Genomic DNA, 22,254 nt, shown 5'->3' on the forward strand with positions numbered 1-22,254 from the left:
CTTTATTTGCTGCCAGTTCCAGTCAAGAGAACATGCAAAGGTTCAGAAAATAAATACAGATGTGGTAAAAGCAGCCAGCAAAAAAATTTAAGTGGAGCGTCTGGAATAGAGTACTTGGGTTTGCAGAAATGTGCACTGCAGCGGTGTTCAAAATAGTTTTAAAAGCAGTTTCAGCCTAAATGAAGATAGAAAGCCCCATTTAACTGTGGGACTAATATGGAGTTACGGACTTTCCAAGCATTTGTTCTACTTAAGCTTGACCAGGTTAATTGGCTGAATTTTTATCACCCGATGACAACTTATTTGTAAAATGGGTCTCCGTGTCATTTGGTGTCGCAGCCGTGGTCCCATCACACAAGATCACACGGCGCATCCTGCAGCAGTCTCAGCAGACGGAGCAGACAGGCAGCAAACGAGGGAAACACAACCGCTTCTGTTTCTCATTGTGGTTCAGGGCGGTTACATTGGGTTGGAGTTGTTGGGAAGCTGCGCCATCAGTGTTGCATTTTGAGCACTCAATTTCATCTTTAACAAACCTTTCTTTACTTAGGAGTTTCCCCGAGTCGACGGGGCCTGCCCCCGTTCCTCAGTGTTTGCGGTTTGTAGATGGTTTTGCCTGTTGACAGGAATTTTCTCATGCAGCTCATTTCTAACTCCTATAAGAGGTGGAATCACTCCAGAGTCAAAATGTTGTTGCAAGTGGCGGTGAGACACAGAACTGAGGTCATGCAGTTGGGATGCAGGAAGGCATCCCGACTTTAGGGAAGTGCATACACAAGCTCAGAGCAGCAAAGTAATCTCATAAAATTTCCTGGGGCTTTGACAGTCTTACTGCTGCTGGATTGTCTGCATCTCTCTTGCTGGCACTTGAATGCAGTCGGATTGAGCACAGAGTGCTGGTTTCAGAGCCTGCTGCAAGTCATGCTGGTGGCAACTGTGCTTTTATTTAATTACCTTCCCACTGCTCTAAAAAAAGTGTCTTACCAAGACAAGGAGCAAGAAAAGTTCCTGGGTTCTGATGAGTAAATTGTGCCTGATGTGTTCAGTCTCCCTACGTGCGTGCATGCTGCGAGGGTTAAGAACGCTGACGCTGGAATAACTGCCTCCGGATCCCACTGTAGGTGAAAGCAGATCCTGGAGACAGACACGGGATCCCTCCAGCGCCTGGCTGGCATCCTTGTTACCTCCTGCTTCCCTGCAGCAGCCCGAGGCAGTGGGTTGGTTGCCTGTTGGTTGTGCTGCGTAAACACAGGGTGCGCGCAAACCCTCTGCGAACGCTTGGTTGGTTGCAGGGCTGCATCCCCCTCTACAGGCAGACGTTTCGGTGAAATAATTTTCTCTCCACCCCTGTTCAAACAGGCGGAAATAGTCTTTCCGATGGGATTAAGAGTGCATGCGTGTATTTTGTTTATGGTTTAAAATATGCAAGTAGCACATGCGTTGCCTTCTAAAGTCTTCTGTCCACGTCTGAATGTTTTAGCAGTTTTGCTGCAAGCGTGGCTCTCTTAGGAATGAGATTGCTTTGGGGAACGGCAATATTAAAAAGTAATCAAAGCTGTGAAAGTATAACCAAATTCTCACAACCCTCTTTGAATGTAAACAATAAGGTATGAATTTAAGATTATTTTGAGAAGACATGATTTACAAAATTGAAATAAACACGAATACATGCAAGATCCTTGCATCATCATGGTGTTATGGCGTGTCCTGAAAAAAATACAATCAGAAATTACTATTTTAATGTAGCAAACAGAAACCTGACTTAAAGAGAAATCTTTGTCTTTGTATTGATCTTCCATACGTAAAAGTGCTCAGACTAAAATGTCCTGAAGACAAACACAACGCGTGGCCCTTGGCAGCCGTACGGTTTGGAAGGAATTGGGAAGCCACAGTCCCAAGTCCTGAGGTGAGGAGCAGCGGCGTGCGTGAAGGCTGCTGTGAGGCAGCAGGAGAGCTGAGATGGGAGGCGACATGTCCCAGAAGCTGGGGCGGCAGCAGGGTGACCCGTAAGCACTGGCTGCACACCAGTGTGACTGGAGATACAGGGCCAAGGGGGCTGGTCGGGAGTGGTCGAGTCTGGTCTTGCTCCTCCCAGAAACCCATGACGGTGTTCAAATCAGCAGGCTGGAAACTTGGACGTGAGTAACTGTGACCGCACTTGATTCTTACAAACTGATTTTTTCTATGTGTTTAAAGGATGTTCTAACGGACATCTTTGGGTTCATGATTTTTATGGGTCAGTTCAAGGCTTTTAGGTGCAGGAAAAACATTAACAGAAGCAGTAACAATTTGGGATTCGGGATCATTTGGGATCAGAAGTTGCATCTAAACATGATGCACGATTTCCTGAGCTTGGATGTTTAAATACTTTGCTATAGCAAATCCCGAGTTTAGTTCTAAATTAGACGATGCGGTGGGAGTTAGGGCCTGCTGCCACTGGAGGGCTGCCTCACCACGGGGAGCCAGGGTGGGCTACATTCTCCCCTCAGCCTTGGGGGGGTGGGGTACTTCTTTGTCATCATTATCCTGTTGCCAGTAAGAAGAAAAACGAGTTTGCTGGTGTTAAATTACGAGGGCTTTATATGCAGGTAAGTCATTACTTTGTTGCCACAGTAATCCTACGCTTTTTTAAATTTTTGATATTTTGACATCATTAACACATTTCCAGCAATAATGTTTCTAAAAACAGTTCTGCACAAAATATTTGTAGTTCTGGTGCTATCTAAGATTAATAACGCAGGATTTTCTCTGCTGACAAAGGCTTCCGGTTGGGAATTATACTCTGCAGAAACCAAAAAAGACTCATTGTTTTAACCTTTCCCCACAATAGCATGCTCCAGTCATGCTAGAAACAAGGTGCTTTGAAGTACAAATGTTTTATTGCAATGTTTCATTATTTACAGTACCGTCCACTTTGTCCCTGGGTGCTACCAAAGTGCAAAGCCATTTGAAACAGAAAAGCTAAATGATAGTAACTCAACAGCGAAACGTGATTGTACCTTATGGTCGTACTGCCCTGCCTCTTCCCTGCTACTGCGTGCAGAGAAGTTTGCTGCTCTCCCTCGTCACTTGGAACAAACTTTGGTCACAAAGGATTGTCAGTTGTCGGTCTGTTCGCGGTGATGCAGGAACAGCAATGTGCAGTCTTTCCAGCTGGACGTTACTTGGAATACAGGGCTTCTGAATGCGTAACAACAGAACCTTGTACACAACACTGTCAAGTTCATATTTCAATTTTTCGTGTAAGTACTGGTTTATTTCCAATTCTTGTTGTTGCTGATTCTCTTTGGCTTATAGAAGCTTTAAGTCATCTGTTTTGAGGCTTAACTATCTTAAAAGAGCCTGTACCTCTAGAATTACCACTGAGTTGCTACTGGCTACTGAAAATGGACATGTCATCTCCTAGAACTGCATTTAAAGGTCTTTACAGAATACTGCAACTTTTACCGTACGTTTCCATTTTGTATAAAAATGGTGACTCGGACACCTCTGAAGCTGACATTTTCACACACTGCCATCTTAAAGTAGGACAAATTACACTCGTTACTTCAGGAATGACCTCTCAACAGAAACTTGCCTTTGGGGGGGTAGTTACTACAAATTTTATTTGAAGACTTGAGAATTCCAGTATTCTAGTGGGTAAGCTCAGGTCAAGAATCTTTTCAGCTTTCTAACGAGTATATTAGCTTGAGAAAGTACATTGAAAGACAGGTTTCAGACCAAGTACCTGCTATTTCCACTGCTGCCAGCAGTCCCTTCGGACATGGGCAGTGAACTTCTCTGCTCCACTTCTCTTAGTGTGCAACAGGGATGTCGTTACCTTCTAAAACTTGAGACGCTTTGTGTTACAAAGCTCTTACACAATTAGGAAATGTTTAAGACTACATTCCCGAAAATAAGTTACATTAAATGGCACTCGAGTCCTTCAGAAAATGCGTAGCAGGGCTGTTGGGTAAGGCTCAGCAGTACTAACTGCTGCTCTCTCTCCTCACCCCATGCCTGGTTTACAGTTCAATAATGAGTCCCTGTACCAGTTGCCTCAAATGATTCTGAAATTACAGCTTCTCAAAAATGGGATGATTGCAGCTCTTGGCAGGTTTTCTCCTGTGAGTTATACTTTTATTCCATGTTTTCACAGACTTTTCCGTATCACTACTGATAGAAAGCCACCAAAAGCTTTACAGTTGCAGGAGGTAACATCTTCACAAAGAAAATGTATTGTTTGCATTTCTTAACCTACCATACAAAACACGGTGTTTAAAAGCTCCGCAGTGCCTCCCTTCCTATCGTTCCTCTGGAATTTGGAGGAGGCAGCAGAGCTCACATGCAGTCAACAACATTGCTGGATCCTTGGCCCACGTCCCGGATCTGGCTGCTGAGACAAGAGCACACAGCCACGCCTGCCCCTGCCCTGCAGTGTGACACAGGGCCGACGAGTTCCCACCTAAAGAAGATGGCAGAGGAAAAAAAAAAAAGAAAAATAAGTTCCCGTTCTTTCTGAGCAAGCGGAAAGTATTTCTTTTCTGTGTCTGAAATTCTATTATACAGCCTAGTTATATAGTCTGTGCAAAATATACCTTGCTAGTTTATGCTCATTATTTGTCTGGTAAATTTAGTGCAAAATTGGGTTGAAACAACCAGAAGAATGTAGATTCTTATTGAGCGAAGGGAAGAGAACAAAGGACGGAAAGAAGGAGGAGGAGGTAGTGCTCTAATATTTACAAGAAGAACCTAATGGCATAAGCAGCACTCCTGCATCGCTAGTCATAGATATTACTCAATTATTACCAGGAGACAATAGATAGACTCCTGCTGCGCACTACTTCTATTATGTTGCGTTTTCATATAGGCAGTTCAGTTTGATCTGAGTATTATCCTAAATATCCTCATCTTTTGCACAGCTCAGTAGGATTTTGATGACCAGAGGTGCTAAGACCTACCAGCTGCATTTTGTTCAAAATCCTGTGTTCTGCCTTGTAAAAGCAGATGGGAAAAGCAGTTCAGTTCCTCAGATGGCCTCAACTTGGGAGGAAACAGTCACTTACCACAAGGGCTACGGAGCCAACTCCTCCCCTGGGAGCGTTCATTGGGGCGACTGCACTCCATCGATCAGAATCAATGTCATATCTTTCCACATCGCTGAAGCAAGTGTTGTCATCTAAACCTCCTATTGCGTAAATGGGGCCACCAAGGGAGGCAAGAGCAATTCCTCTCCTAAGAAAACCACAGGATCAACACCTCAGTGCAAGTCCTTAAGGAAAAGGAATGGGAAAGACACATCAAGTGCAATGTTACCTGACTGGTACCTGTTTCAAACTATGGGGGAAAAAGTAATGAAAATGTTAAAAGTGAAGTTTATAATAAATAATGACCAGTAACTGCGGCTGGCCCTCTGTACACCTGCATCAGTCTTGCAGCTTTATCCTGAAAGTCTTTCGTATGTTTGCATCCTCCCGTGAGAGGGGCTCTAGAGTTTTATCTTGACTTCACCTCAGCTTTCCCAGGCACCTCTACGTTATTGTGTGATCCATGAACAGGACTGTTGCAGCTAGAATATTTCTAGACTGCAAAAAGACAAAGCTCCTGTTTAAAGAATAAAGGCAGGGGGACGCGGAATACTGTTTTGACTGAATGTCACCCAAGACCCAAGTCTTCTAATTACACGCTTAGATATACGAGGTTAGCTTAGCTATGTGATTTCTTGGTACTGAATTTTACGCCTCCTATTTTGTTTTATTGAAGAACCACATTTTGTTTTATGGAGAACCAAAACCTGCTGGTTTTAACTTTGCTGGTATAGCTGCTGCTACAATCTGGGAATGATTATTTTGGGGGGTGATATTAATACATATTAAAAGCAAGCCTGCGCTGGATATTAGATGAGTGAACTCTAGAAAGATTTAGTGACAATTTCTTCCATTCTCTTCTTTTTTATTAAGTCTGTGTTAAAATAGTTGTCAGATTTTTTTCTACTGAATCTACAATTATGAGAATACAATCAGTATTACAAAATGCAAAGTATGGTCTAGACTCATTAGAAGCATTAAGTTTCTGCTTTAAGTACCAAGACAGGTGATTCACCATTTCACTGAGAACATTCTTGCCTCATTACACAGAGGGCAGGTGCGAAGATACCAAGGCAGGAGCAAGGGATGCACAGTCTTTCTACAGAACACACACTGGGGAGATACCCTGACCTTATCTTGCATTGCCTCACCAGGTAACATAGATGGCATCAATGGTGGCAGTTTTTTCTCAACTAAGTATTCGGACACCATGTCCATGAATGGGAGGAATGGAGCGTAGCCAAGGCACAGCAGCCCTTCCATTTACCAAGGTACTGAGTAAGAAATGTCACAGAAATCTAGGGCTGATGTTTGCAGAGAATATGCCCTGTGGTGGTGGCAGTAGGGAGGAGTAAGAAGCTCCTTCTGGGAGTCTGGGTCTTTTACTTTGATTATGTCACAGCTACAAATAGCTTGAGGACTTAGCCGTGTTCAGTAGTTCACTCCTGCTTGTACATGATGCTTTTAGAAACAACAAATAACAAAACAGAATGTAGAATTCAAGAGGTTGATTTAAATGACAGCGGAAACAAAAAATTACCCATCTGTGACTCCTTAAAAGAATCCTAAATGTCAAAAGGCAAGAAAAAGCCTCAATCTGACTTTAAGTGTTTTAGTGCGTCTGGCCTTTTGTGGCAAAAACATAGGCAGCATGAAGGTTTCCTGGGCATGAAGAATTTCACTGTGCGTGTTCACTGGCAGTTATCTTGCTCATTCTTAAAAAGCGCAAAAAACCCACAGAAGTCTATCAGTTTCAAGTTCTTTATCGGGCATAGCAGAAATGCCCTAGATACGGGAATGTAAGCACAGCTGGAGTAGAAGAGCTCTCTGCTCCAGAAGCCAGGCCCCCAAGAAAGAAAAGAATAGTGACAAAAGAAAGCCAAAGTGTAAACGTAACCAATGTTACCAGCCAGGGCCTCTCCCTAGAGAGAGAGAGATATTATGCAGTTTTGCACTGAAATAGTATGTTACACACAACGTTGTGTTTCTGAAAATATGTGATGTATGCAAGTATGTGATGCAAATTTGTATTTGCTTTACAGCTAGTAAATAAAGGTGTTTGATAGCATAAAGCCCCAAAATAGGAAAAAACAAAAAAAACAAACCCAAAACTAAAAATAGCACAGTTTGGAAACCCAAATAAAGACAGGACAGACATGGTGTTTTTCAGCGTCAGCAAGAAATTATTTATCGCAGACTAGGACTTAAAATTTGGATCACGTACCTCTTTGTGTTCATTGATGCCTTCATCATCCACTTGTTTGTGAGAGGATCAAATACTTCCATGCTTCCTAAGTGTTCGTTTCCATCATGTCCACCTACTGCGTAGACTTTACCCGAAACACATATGCATCTTTTGATACAGAGATTGCTTGGCAACACTTCAGTTTTCATTTATGCAATATCCCTGCCTATGAGGAGACAACAAGCTCAAATAAAGGTTAAAGTCTTCAAATGTTTTCAATATCAAGATTTTAGTAAGTACAGACTTTATATTTTTATATGCTGTACTCAACCAGAGATCTGTTTCTAACTTGGACTTTTATACAAAGCTTGAGATATGTAGACAAAAAAATCTTCCCATCACTTGAGTACTGCAGGTCAGATCAGTTTTGGACATTTCTATCAGTCTCTCCAGATTTACGGGGGCGGGGGGTGGGGGGGGTGGGGAAATCTCTGTTCTGCTGCAGCAACACAGGAGCTACCGTTTACAAGGAGAAGTTGCATCATGGGTGCTAAGCTGCTCTGGACTGCACGGACCTGGTTTCAGAAGATGGAGACCCAAAAATAAAGGTAGGTCTGTTCTTGGAAGATTTATGGTCTTAGTGACTTGCCTGTATGGAGTTAAGTGTGAAGGGAGCTAGTATGAGTACTAGCAAATTCTGGGTGACTCTGCTGTGTAAGGCTATTTTTTTGTAAACGGGTTAAAAAAAAATTAAATCGCCTGTTAAGAGAAGAGGCTATGTACCGTTCATAGAATCATAGAATAGTTGGGGTTGGAAGGGACCTTTAAAAGGTCATCTAGTCCACCCCCCCTGCAATGAGCAGGGACATCTTCAACTAGACCAGGTTGCTCAGAGCCCTGTCCAACCTGACCCTGAGCGTTTCCAGGGATGGGGCATCTACAACCTCTCTGGGCAACCTGTTCCACCACCCTCATTGTAAAAAATGTCTCCTTATATCTGGTCTAAATCTTCCCTCTTTTAGTTTAAAACCATTACCCCTTGGCCTATTGCAACAGCCCCTATTAAAAAGTCTGTCCCCATCTTTCTTACAAGCTCCCTTTAAGTATTAAAAAGCTACAGTAAGGTCTCCCCAGAGCCTCTTGCAGGCTGAACCACCCCAACTCCCAGTTCACAGTAATATCTTTTCAGTAAGCATGCTCTCAGATTGTTTCAGAATCACAAACCCCTTCGTGGGGAAGAAGCCTTACTAAATTGAAGAATATCCAACAGGTAAGCCATTGGAAGACAGATTTATTTATTAAAAGTACCGATTCCACCAAAAGGAGCAAACAAGTGCCTTTAGAATAGCATTACTGACCTCCCACAGAGATCACACCCACGTGCCTTCTCCTGCTGTTCATTTCAGGGCTGAAGAACCAGTTGTTCTTACTGATAGAGTAACATTCAATGCTGCGAAATGGGTCACCAGATCCACCTCTACCACCGACACAAAACAACACACCTGAAGAAGACAAAACAGGTTTCCAGAAAAATAGCAGGAAGATGGGGGATAAAGTTGTACAGCAGAGTGAACTGAAACTTATGTAGTTCGGGAGAAGTCATATTTCACTTCAGGGGGCACAGTCATTGCCCTGCGTAACTGGGTGCTGGATTTTGCCTTTGCTTGGCATGCTGTTATGGCAATTAACTATCTATGCTGATGCAAAACCAATGCATATTTTAAATATGCTTTTTGTGATTTTTTGCTCAGGGAGATAAACATTGTTAAATATAAAAACGTAAAAATTCGGATTTGCAGTCTAATATTCATCACTCACTTTTGGTGTAGGTTAGCCAAAGAGTTTAAAAGTTAGCTCAACCTTCTCGTGCCAAAAGATAAGTGTCCACTGTTGTCGGTATAGCTGTGAGCATGCTGCCTGGTCACAACATACTTAACAGTTCTAGCTTTAATATAGATAGAGCCAATCAGGATAAATAAATAATGCTTTAAAGAAAGCAAATGACAGCTAAAGTTCTGCTAGGACAATGCAGCACACTAGCTAATTACCAGAGAGGTACACAACGGCTTTCCCAGTTTTGCATTAAGTCATTAACAACCATTTCTACCAAGCTACCTAACCCTGCACAGACGCACCGCCTTTTCTCCACACCACTCCCTATGGGATAATCAGACACACATTTAATTACCAGCAGTCTGCTTCCTTGGTGTTGTGCGAATGGAGTACTCAAAGTCTGGCACTGCCCTGCTGCTCAGGTGAAGGTGGTAGTTTCTTGCTTCATCCAGCAAATCCCTACATTTTAGATTCTGCTTGACAATCTCTTCCTTTGCCACAACACCCATAAGGAAACAAATGGGCAAGAGAGGCAGCCGTACCTGACAGAAATGAACACAGTTGGAGTAACTGGCTGAACTGACTGAGTCTCACCATTTACAGTGACGCAAGCATAACAGATGGCAGCTTCTGAGCCAGCTGCCAGCCCCACGCTCTTCACTAAAAAGGGAGGCGTTCATACTTTTTTTCCAGAATAACAGCGATATGAACAGTTCTTTTTAGTGACAAACGTTTGCTACAACCCTTTGCATTTAAGCAGCGGTGGAGAACTGCCCCTTGGCCCAGGCTGAGCGGAGGAAGAAGTGCCGCTGCCTGTACTGCAACTGCACCTGCCTGATGTGATGCAGGCAGCATCCGTGACTGTACCAGGATAGCCCGTGTCAGGTTAGTCTGCTGAGGGGGTGAATTTTCAGCTCATTGCTATGCCAGTATAAGAGGGCTTTTGCTAGAATGGCTGATTTTCTTTGGGTGGCAAGTCAAAGAGGAAACACTATCAGCATGAACTAAGTGTCTGTCTATTAAGGAGGTATTGATAGTGCAGTAACACCTTTCTCTAGTGTGGACTTGACAGACTACAGGATTAAAAAAACCCCAACGTTGAGAGCTAATTGTTTCCTTCCCCAAATCCTTCCTGTGGTTCCCTAGCAGAGAGCTGGTGAGCAGGCTGAGGAAAGAAAGGCTCCTTCTGGGTAAGGCTATAGGTGGTCACTGCCCAGAGCAATCCCCAGCGACAGGGCACATCTGAAATAAGGTCAGCCTCTCCAAGGCTGCCTTGAAATGTCTTCCTCCCCACAGTCACTTATTTCAGCAAACCGTTCATTTGTCCTTTTGAGAGAAACAGTGAGGAATATGAAGTACAATCGGGTGCAAAGGTGGGACAGGTGTTAGCAGGGGGGACTGAAGCAAACCAGCATCTGACTTCCTAAGGTTTGGAATCGATGCTGTCAGGCGCCTCCCAGTTAGCTCAGCAGCAATTGTGAAGTCCAGTATCTCCAGTGCTTCTCAGAGCAGCAAAAGGGTGCTGTTACATGGCTGACACATGTCCCTGCCTTGAAGTAAGCAAGTGTTTCTACCAGTTCTTCCTTACCCGCTTGCTTTCAGTCCCACTTCTTCCTTTACTTTGGCCTGTCTTGGTTTTGGCCGATTAAAAGCACAGCCATAGCCCTGCTCATAGACTCATGAGGCAAGTGATGCGGTAAGAGCACAAGGCTGACAAATTCAGAACCTCATGATGACAGCGCAACCCCTAAGGCTGGTTATGATGTGGATAATAACTATCGCGAAGCCCAGGCATGTTTTCTGCTAGCAATAATGTCCAAATCACCTGATGGCTCCGTATACTCTGGCAAATAACCCATATTTACAGGAAGGGGTTTACTTTTTCATTGTTTCATTCTAGACTGGTTACCATGAATAAAACAAAGATGTTAATCTCATCTACTTGTACACCTGGGTAATAATGAAGGTTTTTTTAAATCTCAAATTATATTGCCTATAAATTTAATTATAGTGTACTAAAGAAGGAATTTTTCTACCAAAACCATCATGCTAGTCTAGATGAAACTGAAAGTTTTGGGAAGACAGTTAATAAACAGTTGTGATCTTTTACCAGGAAAGGTGAAAAATGATGCATGAAGACAATGACAGCAGTATTCTAGTGGACCTCTCACATGATGCCAATATTAGCACTTCTGCTGAATGCAAAACATTCAAGCTGGAGTTCAGTGACAACTGAAATGGCACAGTTGATCCTACCTGCTAAGGTTCACAGGGCATTTTGCAGTGCACAGCATGTACCACCCTCCTCCCCAGCACAGGTTCTCTATACCTGTCTCAAATACTGTATTTTAAATTCCCATAATCAACGCATACGGAGCTTGAATAACTGACGTACCTAACGCTTTGACAGGAGGAGGTCCGATGGGTGTTTAAATAAGTTCAGCTAAGTGACCTTTTGATACCCGTATGTGTTTCTTTCAGAAGCAGTGGACTCTCATCAAGTCTAGATCATTAAACTGCTAACTCCTTCAGGTAACCAGCAGTGCTAGCCTAGTGAGCATTAAATGGTCTAGCATATGTTTCCTAGCCTGCTTATAGGGCTAACATGTCTTGGTCTTTTGTTAATTAAATATAGGAACATTCTAGAAGTAGCACAACTTGATATGACACATCTCCGTTACAGTTTTACTCTCCTAGACACGTAAAAAGCTCCTCAACAGCTTTGCTCTCTTTTCTTAAGTACAAACACTTACCAGCAAGGGAAGTGAGTGTTTCAGGCTGTAGTAGTATCAAACCAAGTGAAGTGATGGCTTTATGTACTCTACTATGTGTAAATCTAAGAATTTTCTGCTCTAACACAGATGCAGCTTTTTGTTGGCTCCCCACTCCCCAGCCACGAGCATGTAGTGAGTACTCATCTCACAAGAGAAACTGAAGAATATGACTTCTTCCTGATATTCTACTGTTAACTCACAACTGCGAATACCAGAGGAGGTGCCAACTGCCGAGAACAATTTTCATCATGAGATCTACCCAAGGACAAACAGTTGATTAGACAACAAAACCAGTGACAAGACAGGCACACGGCGCCTCAGCCTGCCCTACCTGTGCAAGTATTTCATCCAGCCACGTCGCATGATGCTGTGGATTGGCTAGCAGCCACTTGATAGCAGCGTTGTAAACTTGCTTTTCGTTTTCAATATTCAGGTCACTGGAGGACAGGAGTTTATGGAGGTGCTGTGGTGACACACTCACAAAGTCTTCGCACTCCACCACTTCTGTAAAGTGTTCGCAAGCATACTGATCAGCCATGTCCATCAAGTCAATGCGGTTGTGACTCTCCGCAAATGCCCTGACTGCCAGGCAGTTGGAGGGATGGAAGTGCAGCTTCATGTATTCACAGCACGCCTTTGCTACCAGTTCCACCTGAAGAATGCAAGCAGCGTACAAGAGAGGCTGGACGTTATCCACTGTCAGAGTAATCCGGGAGGAGTACACAAACTTCACCAGGTCTTCTATTGCATCACCATCAAAGTCCCTGATCTCAATCAATGTCTGCTTGGCTTCAGCCATTTCCGAAAGAAACATGGCTCTAAAGTAAGGTATAACACAAGCTAGCACCAGTTTGTGGCAGGAGATAAGCTTTGGACCAACCTGAAAAAAAAGAAGAAAATAACCCTCAGTCTTTCACTGGAATGTCAGTTTTGGCTACGATAGGACGGACAGTTAAGCCGAAATAAGAATCCTGAACTCAATATGCATTGAGCTACTGTATTTTGTTCAAGCAAAATAACTCCATCTGCCCTGTACTTCTGACATCAGATCAACGTATCCCAAGCAGGTCTGAGTTGTAACTTGGTCACCAGAGTAGGGCAAGGCCGTAACACAAAGAAGCAATAGCACTGATGCACTGAACTTGCTTTTCTTTAAGAGGCGTGTCCTATTTCTTAAATGAAACATCCTTAGGAACCTTCTAGATGCATCTTGGAGACAGGAGGAGACTGCCAGGCACTTGTTTCTTTTATGTGTATTTCAGAGACTTTGCAGGGCGGGGAGGGCGTAAATTGTAAAGCGACATTTTTAGACAACCTAATTTAAACCTCTGGACTTTTACTAATGTTGAGGAATTTATAATTCTCTATATTAGCAGCAAATTCATGTAAAACGGCAGTAATAACAGGTATTACAGGGATTATTAAAAGTTACCAATCACTTCAAGATTTTTAGCAGTTGTTCAGCCACAAAAGATAGAGTATTCCCCATAAAGAGGAGGTATTTTTCAAAATTCCGATCAGAAAGCACAAAACAAGCTTTTCACTTATAAAATTCTAGAATTCAACTATGTTAAGAGAATGTAGGTAGTGAAGGTAAAGGAACAATCCACTACTTATTTGCGTTAGAGGAGTGCTTTCTTACAGCCTTTGTCATTCATCAGTCTGCGCTAACAAAGGGATGGCTGAGTTAAGCAACCGGTACTCCTGGCAGACTCAAATTACATGTTCATTCTCAGATGAAGGCGTTAAAGTGAGCGGTCTTGCAATGTAAAAATAAAAAAAGGGTGGGATATTAAATTATAAAGGATAATTTGGAGTTTTTTCTATCTCTGATTCAACACACAATTTCTCTACCCTTTTTAAAAGTGTGTGTTATCAACAAAAGTGTAACCTGCCTGGTGAGCAGTAAGTCGAGGCTACAAGGAGCTGAAATTGCACAGTTACATACTGATCAACTGTGGGAACCTGCTTAGAAGGCAATTTGGGTGAGGTCGAAGTCATGCACGTCCTCTCTTGGACTGTTAGCATCTTAAATGTTTACATTTCTGTTGTAAACTTCCTAAATAAAAAAAAAAATACAAACACCTAGATAGAGATGCTTCAGATCCAACAGGTATTCTATGCTTTCCATACCCCTGCCCAAATTCACAGCCACCTCCAGCATACGTATTCATAGCTTAATCTTCAGGCTGTTAAATGCAATGGATGTGTGACAATATCTCCTTTAGTGTAACATCGCAGAGCTCTCCAGCTTCAAAGAACTGAAGGAGAGAGCTGTGAAAATCCTTCCAAGCCTCATTTGCTTCAAATACAAAGATGTCATCTTCACCGTCACTGTTGGAAGACCTAGGCTGCTGCTGCTGCTGCTGTTGCTGCCGCCTTTTTCCCTTTATCAGATGTTGTTTTGCCTGCTCTGGAACCATGGATTCTGAAGCCATTGGCTGTTTCTTCTTGCACTGTGTCCATCTTCAAAAATTCATGCCAAGACAAAATCCAGCCCATCAGGAGTCAAATCCTAAAATGCAGTTAAATTCTGTTCATGTTCCTGTTCGGAAAAAAAAAACAAAACCCAACACAAAAAATGATGAGACATTAGGTACTGGTAGTACCTAACAATTTGATTACATGTTATAAATACTACCTATAACCTTACTTGGGGAAGGTGGGAGGAGAAAGCAGGGAAAAAAGACCCACAGTCAAGAACCCTACGCGGGTACCTTTAGGAAAAGCCATTGTTTGTGAACTTGTTGCCCACGCTTCTTGAAAAAAAGACAAGAAAAAGAAAAGGCAAGGATGTATCCTCCAACATTCCTGATCTCACTGCTGTGGATGGCAGAGGAACAAAAGCGACACGGCCCACACACAACCGTGTTTCTTTGGTCCTTAAATAGCATCTCTCATCACTGCTGCCATAGACAAACTATTGATCTGACCCCGATGGGTATTTTGTACATACTTATTACTCAGCTTTCCTCGGTCTCTTAAAAAGCTAAAGCAATCCTTAAGCGTTTTATGCATTTATGCAAATGTAAGCAAAATATAAAAAGCTTCTACACAATTAGAGAACAAGAATTTACACTTACAGAAAAATCTTGGAATGAAAGTTATTTCCTTTTATCTAGCAACCTTATTAATCCAACAGATTGATAATTAAAGCATGACAATGAGGAGCAAGTTTGCTCCTGCTTGCTAGCTTTTATTTTATACTGTTTACCCAGCTTAGCTGAAGATATTTAAGGTGTCTAAGTTTTATACAGCTCGGACTAAAGGAATTGTAGCCATACTAACATCATAGCTTTCCCAGGGCTGAAAGACAAATCAGGGATACCACAGACAATGGGGAGAAGGTTTTTTCTGCTTCTGCCACTCGAGTATTTCACTCTTCCTGCTACTGTGAGCTTCAGTTAGGTTAAGATTTAAGTCCAGCTTTTTATTTGGAAAAAAAAAAAACAAAACTTAAGCATTAGGGGAAGAGCAAATATTTTTCCAGTTCAGTAGCATATTTTAAGTTTCAGCTCTGTGTGCCTAGAACTCATGAAAGCCACCTCAGTGAGATTTAGGCCATGCATCCACACGTTTTGTGGAAGATTATGAAGTCCACAAGAAAAAATGAAATACTGTTTGAAAGCATGGAGTTACTGGTCTAGCTTACAAGCAGGAGTTCTGTTAGATTTTGGCAAGGAAAGCAAATGGATTTGTAAGGTTTTAAGACAAAGTCTCTGGAGACGGTATTTAGTAGCGTGTTCCTCTCTTACGCTGGCTACGAAACTTTGGTTTTCATGTTTTCTGGTTAATTTATTATGCATTCATTCTTCGTTTTATGCTAAGAGTTGATGATTGCTGTAGTTCAGTGATTTCTGCTCATGGACTCTGGTGTTGGAGGAAGTGGACTGGCTGAAGTAACAAAAAAATTATTCTACAATAAAAATGTAAGTCGCATGTCTAGGAGCAGACTTGACTTTCTTCTGGGATATTTGGAAAGCGTCCATGCTAAATTTAGAACTCCTCAGGCATCGGTACTGGAGAAAAAGCAGGAAGTCATACTCATTTCTGCTGTAGGTCACAGGGTTGTTGCCAGCTCCTCGTCCTGTGCAGTGACAAGGCTGTTGGCTGCACTGGGCCAGGCAGGTTAAAGTAATATCACACGTGCCTAGAATATTCACTGATGGTGCTGTAAGCAAGGTAAGTATTCTTCCTTCAAAAGATACCTAAGAGAAAGATCTTACTTATTCCAAAATCACAAACTAGTTCACAGATATTACGGATCACAGGATATTTACATAGTTTATAAGAAGGAATACCTTTTCCTGCTGAAAACTTAATTTCTACTATGCCAGATTTGACAAATTCCTATACTAAGATGTTTTTCTAGTTAGCTAGGGGGAAAAATCTTGATATTTTGGTTCTCTTAACTTCAAATTAATCCTCAACTACTGGTATTCACCACCTTTGCTTTGTTTATCATTCCCTTTGAAGAAGTCACTATTATCATTGAGATATAAGCTTCCGAGACAACCTACTTAAGTTACAAAAGTGAACATAAAAAAGCAAGAGGAAAAATGAGAGAGGTTGAAATGCTGTACAAGGGTTTTGAAAAGCACCACGTATTATTCATTCAGAGGTCAGATATAGCATCTTTAGCCTACACTTCCAGGGAACTCTTGCTTGTTTTGGTCCTTAACTGACAGTCTCACTTCACCGCTCCCTAGCTACTCACACTTAACGGTATTTTTACAGCCGAGTAGAAATGCTGCTTACAGATAGAACTGCCACTGACTACTAAATGATAGTTTGCAGCTCCCAAGTCGTAAGGTTTTCCACCTGGCATACATGCTACATTTATCCTTGTACTTTAAGTGCAACTGCACATACGCTTTCCAAAACTATTCTGTGTCTCAACGTGAAAGAGGCTGATGGTGTATGTTTTACCTATTCTGGGTATGCCATTGTAAACACCAACACAAAACCCACACAATAAGTCTTAAGATAAATCAGTGCTGTTGGGGTGACTTTTTGTGTGTGTTTTAAATCAACTGAGCAATAACACAAAATTCAAACATAACTGCTTTTAAGCAGTTTTTTCAAAACCAAGTCATCGCTTTCTTTTGTTTCTAATCTTTTAGCTACAAGCAATTAAAAAAACCCCGATCTGTAGTTCAGAGTACTGAGGCAAAAACAGTGCCTGGAACTAGGTTCGTGCATGCATGGAGTATCATGACACAATCTTGCCTATTTGTGTGCTTTCTAGGGAAAATGAAACTTGCTGGTAGCAAAACATACTTTGATTGCATTGGAGGTTTTCTTTGTGTCTTTTTGAAAATCTAAAATACCCCGTTCATAAAGTTTTAAAAATTATTATTTTCAAGTTATGCAAGTATCAGGTGCAGTATAAGAGTCACTTCAGATTTGCTGGAATCTGTAGGAATTCATCAATTAATCTCTCTGAAGTAACTTCCTCAACTGCATTTTCCCAGAAGGAAGATGAGTATAGCAGTGCTGCCTGAAATGACTCTGAATTGTGTGTCCTTCCCCACTTCATTATCTGGGCAATGCACTTGCATTATCAGAGGTTTCCAAAGTGTTGTACCTACAGTAGATGTTAAATGGAAGCACACAACTTCTTTGTCAAAAAAACCCTGAATCAAAATAAAACAGCTCCCCCCAAAAAAAACTCAAAATATATGGTACATCTTTTTTTCTTTTTTTTATTTAAGCTTCCGCAGGTAGAGATTTCTTCTTGGCTGAGGTCATTAGTAGTGAGGAAAAAGGAAGTGGGTGATTTTTTTTTGTGCAACTACCTAGGTGGGGAGAGGGTGGATGTGGGATTTAGGTCATGCTGGTCTGAGCTGTTACGTTGAAGTTACATTGAACAAAAAGGTTTGAGTGAAGTCCTTTTCAGACAACTTCAGTTGTACCTAAGAGTACTTCAGGCATATTGCCTTGTAGCACTGTCTTAACTTTGAGATGATAGGTCTTTGCAAAAACATTACTTGGCCTTCATGATCCAGTTGTGCGGGTTGGTGAACTGGAAAAACATATCTATTGCAAAAATTATAAAAAGGAGAGAATGTGGCAGTGTCTCACCGTTTTAAGAGCATGTTGCTTGTTCTTTAGTGACTGAGAGGCTTAGAAGTCTTATTAATAGTAGTCTCTGCGTTTTTCTGTAGTCAAAATTTATTTAATGGCTTTGACTTTGTTTATCTAGCTTTTTGGCCCAAAAACCTTAAAACCAAACTTATCCTTGACATTGTGAAACATCTGTTATGCCAATTAAGTCGTGAATCCTCATCAAAAAGATACCTGAAAAAGTCTTTATGACCTTTTTAAACCCCTTCTCTTTGCTTTTTAAGCTTGCAAGTAAGGAAGTCATCTGTTAAATTAGCCTTGCAAAACTTATTATGGAAATTCATCAGTCCAGATTCTGCTCCCATCATATGTTATTGTTTGAGAATAATTTTCAATTTGCCCCTTAAATTACTGGCCATGTAACGGGCATGAACCATGTTAAGGTCTGTGTCTAGCTGTTCCCTCGGATTTTTCTGGATAAGCGCTGCAAATTACAAAGGCGGCAGTTTCTTCAGCCTGCTGTCTTAAAGTAGTTTTCTGTCTTTCTGAACGAGATTTCTTTCCAAGTTACATCCATTTATTTAGCCTCTCCGGAGTCTGCGGGCCTGCATCAGTGGAGGAACTGGGCTGGAGTCTTAGGTCAGATGTGAGTACCTGCTTGCAGCTGGACATGTGCGGCTGGCTCTGGTGGTGCTTCTGCTAGAGGAGATGGTAAATGGAGAAGCATGCTGCCCTGCAGACCTGTTATTGAAGCGCAGCATCAGTTTGGGTAGGAATGTTGGCATTAAAAAGCAAAACGAAAACAAAAACCCAGGGACTCAACGGTTCTGGATGTCCCGTGATTGCGCTTGGCCTTGGCCGTCAAAACATTTTGTGAGTGGCACTTGGAGGCATCTGCATCATTCCCAAACCGACAGTGAGTATGAAGGTGGCATGAGGAAATCCTAGCTGGAGATTGTGCAGATGTCAGTGTCAGCCAGCAAATATGCACAGGGCTTAAATCGAGTTGTCTGTGGGGAGTACGATGTACTGTTCCCTGTAAAGGCTGTCAAACTGCTAGCGGGGATAGACAGCAACATGTAATATTTGATCTTCTATGCCCACAGTCCTCAGTGGAGCTGATCTCGTTTCAGTATTTCTTTGGCTTTATGGCTTTTTAACTCTTCTTCTTTGACCAACGTTGTATTTCTCCTTAAACTCTTCTCTTCAAAGTGGCAAGGACAGCCCTTGCTGCTGGGTGGCAGTTGTGGTTTAATGGTAGTTTACAGGCTGAAATACAGCTGACATGTGACTTGTAGGGAAAAAAAAAAAAAAGGAGGAGGGGGGCAAAACATTACTCAGGGTGCAGAAAAGCCCAACTCCTTCAGGCGCTGGACGGTTAGCTTTGTAAGAGTCACTGCAGCTGGGACAGAGTGAAAGGGTGCACGCCCGTCCTCTCCAGGGCCAGCGGGTTTGGGGCACAAGGACTGATGGGCTGCAGTGGCAACTTACGGTAGAAATGACAGTTGCACACCTACCCAAGAGACAGGAGGGCTCCCTGGTGCAGTCAAATGGCCCTGACCAGTTTTGTTGTGGTTTTGGCACTGAAAAGAAATTTTCTGTGCGTGTCCTGAACAGTCTGTGATTTTAATCTCTCGAGCAAACGTTTCACCGTGTATTTGATATGGGTGTTGCAAGTCCATTTGTGGGCAGCAGTTTTGTTTGCCTATTGCACACTTTCCTGCTGGTGAAAGCGTCATTCAATTTTTCAGTCTTAGGGTGCCGCAGGATGGCAGAACAGAGACTAAAGATGCCTGAAAACCTGTCCTCTTCAGGGAGAGACTCTAGTAGGGGCATGGGCTTCCTAGCGTGTCCTAACTCAGTGGCTGTGGGAATAAACTGCTGGGCAAAGCTGAAAGCAATCCTGACAAAAGTAAACCTTATGTTCTGTACCTCCAGAGCTGCACGTATTTTGGGGATACTTGTGTCCTTTAAAAACAATAGAGGTCCTTGTGCTGCCGCTGCAGACTTCTGCAGTACTTGTGCAGTCGTGCGTTTGCTTTCCTTTAAATTTTGTGCTGCGAAGAAGAAAGTGGTTTCTGCTAAGCCACCGGACCTGTGAAGAACAGCAGACAGTCACTGAACAGTGCCCTTCGGGCTTATGATAAATCCTCCTGGCAATTGCACTATGAATACTCATTGTATGTAAACCTGTATCAATTTCAAAGCCTCTTCAGGCTTATCTGAAAGAACTTCAGGAAGGGCTGTGAGTTGTTTGGCAAGGATAAGAGAGGTCCAAACTGGCTGTTGCAGATATTCTCTGATTCGCAAGTTAATTGAATTCCACTTTTGTCATCAGTTATCACTTTATAAAACTCAAGTTTCTGGAATGGGAGAAGCAAACGGATTTTGATTTGTTGCAATTGATCCATTGTAGAGAGAGGTTTTTGAATACTTTGTCCAGGTGGGATCTTGATTCGTTATGTTTTGTGGGAAGGTTTTTTACTGTGGTGCTCTCATGGGATATCGCAGCAGCTTTCTGCAGTAATCTGCTGGTTGAACGCTGCTTTTCTGTGCCTGCTGTTCACCACTTATTAAATTAAGAAGTAAATTAGGTGTTTGAGCTATCAAGTTAAGCTTGCTGGGAAGAAAAAGGGGAAAAGAGAGATTGCGTTTTGGCACTGTGAGTTCTGAAGCTTCCCGATCTCTTGCTGTGTGGTAGAAGTTCCCTGCTGTTTGCTCTCCCTTTCCCCTCCTCCTGCCTGCTGTGGGGGGCTTCTGCAAGCAAGATCCCAGCCCCTTGCCTTCATTCGTGTGACTTATCTGGCCGTGCCTCAGCTTCTGTTTGTCTCGAGGTGAGTAAGGTCAGATGCAGCTATCCGTGCATGATTTTCTGAAGAGAAGTCAAATCTTTGTCAAATGAGCGCTGCCTCAATGAGAGCCTTTTGTAGACATAGACAAATGAGGTTGCAGGGAAAAGAGAAGATTCCTCACCTGCTCTCGTCCCTCCAATGCAAATAGTGCAGCATATGGGAAACAGATGAGTGACCTTTCTGTGAGAGTGTGAAGGATGACACTTTTTGACTTGATTGAAGTGTTTGCTTGCTCTGCTGTTTACCTTGATCTGGGGAAGATCCCTCTGATGGGGCACTGTAGCTCGTTACCCTCTTCCTTTAACACAAGGATCGTCTCAGTGGCCTTTCCCTTTTCAGCGGTTATGCTGATTGCTGAACATTTCCATTGAATCTCTTGTTTATAGGCAAGAAGCTGGTCTTGGATGCACTTTGCTCATTTTAACTACTCAGCCCTTTGGTTATTTTTCATTCCGATTTCCTTTGATAGGAATGGTTGGGAAAGGATGTGTAAACGACATGTGCTTTCAAAACACATGCGTTGCTAGTAGATAAGCCGATCCATCGAAGTGAAGTGGTGTTCCCTGTGGCCAGGTGGCGAGTCAGTGCGTGGAAACAGTGCAGGTCCTGCTGCAGAGCATCCCCAGCACCTAATTCTGCCAGGGGCATGGGAAGGAGGGCCCTGCTGCTGCGTCCTCTCCCACCAGGCACAGCCTGGGCATGGGGCAGGTGGGTTCTGTCAGGGGGCATCGCCGCTCGCCCTGGCTGTGCAGTTACTCTCGTCCCCACGTGCCTGAGGAGCAGGAGGCGTTCACTGTGCTTGTCCCAGCCCCTGCGCCTTGCCCAGCGGTACCCACACTGCTGATGCGTGGTGTCGCACGTGTGCAGGAGGGTGTCCTGCCAGGAGCCGCTCAGTGGTTTTGCTGATACATTAAAAGCAGATTTATGTGTTTGCACAGGCTGCAATGTCTGCTGTTTGTTATATAACTGGCAAATACCAGCATTGCCTTCGTTTTGTGCTCTTCCCCAGAGCTTTGTTGTGCCTGGGCTCGGGAGCCTGGTTGAAGGCAGCTGTGGGCGCTGCTACGGCTGTGGCCTGGTTCCCTTCAGGTGGCACTGCTGGAGTGCCAGGGCACCAGCAAAGAGATGGCCTCCTTTCAGAGGTCCTCATCACACTTGCGCTCGGGAGTCCTGGCCCATGCCAGGTGGGCACGTATGTGGTGGTCACTGCCTGGGCTCCAGTGAAACGGGTGGGGGAAGTACAGGGGCAGTCCCTTGATCGAGGTCATCTGCAGACTTTTCCAGAAATCACCATGTTGTTCCTACTCAGCAGTACGTTCAAGGTTTTGTTCTGAACTGCGCAAGTTACAATTGTATGCTTTTCTATTTTTTAATATCAGTTGATGTTCCCACGAGCCCAAGAGCTGGCATTCAAGGGTCTGGTGTGTGATTCCTCCACTTAAAACCACCTCTGCTTTGCCCTCTCCAAGCTTAGGGCT

At 43.0% G+C, this 22,254-nt stretch overlaps 3 protein-coding genes across 3 annotated transcripts in view; 2 read left to right on the forward strand and 1 right to left on the reverse strand.

Moving 5' to 3' along the window:
* The window catches only part of LOC309671545 (kelch-like protein 8), a gene marked incomplete at its 5' end in the record, with an annotated part of 659,404 nt that overhangs the window by 258,683 nt on the left and 378,467 nt on the right, over positions 1–22,254 (forward strand). The window lies entirely within an intron of this gene.
* On the reverse strand, positions 4,803–14,296 carry LOC309671735 (kelch-like protein 8; the record flags this gene model as incomplete). The annotated part of the gene is given in 7 exon segments (XM_082483028.1): positions 4,803–5,216; positions 5,218–5,251; positions 7,291–7,419; positions 8,606–8,753; positions 9,440–9,626; positions 12,190–12,738; positions 14,081–14,296. Coding segments are annotated over 7 exon segments (1,461 nt in total). The 3' UTR covers positions 4,803–5,018.
* Positions 18,353–22,254, forward strand: part of LOC309671206 (AF4/FMR2 family member 1-like) — a gene marked incomplete at its 5' end in the record, with an annotated part of 39,304 nt that continues 35,402 nt past the window's right edge. Inside the window, one exon of the mRNA XM_082482411.1 lies at positions 18,353–18,367. Within this exon, the coding sequence (XP_082338537.1) occupies positions 18,353–18,367 (15 nt within the window). The remainder of the gene's footprint in view (positions 18,368–22,254) is intronic.

Source organism: Vanellus vanellus (genome assembly GCF_965231255.1).
Source record: "Vanellus vanellus genome assembly, chromosome: 4".
Taxonomy (NCBI): domain Eukaryota; kingdom Metazoa; phylum Chordata; class Aves; order Charadriiformes; family Charadriidae; genus Vanellus; species Vanellus vanellus.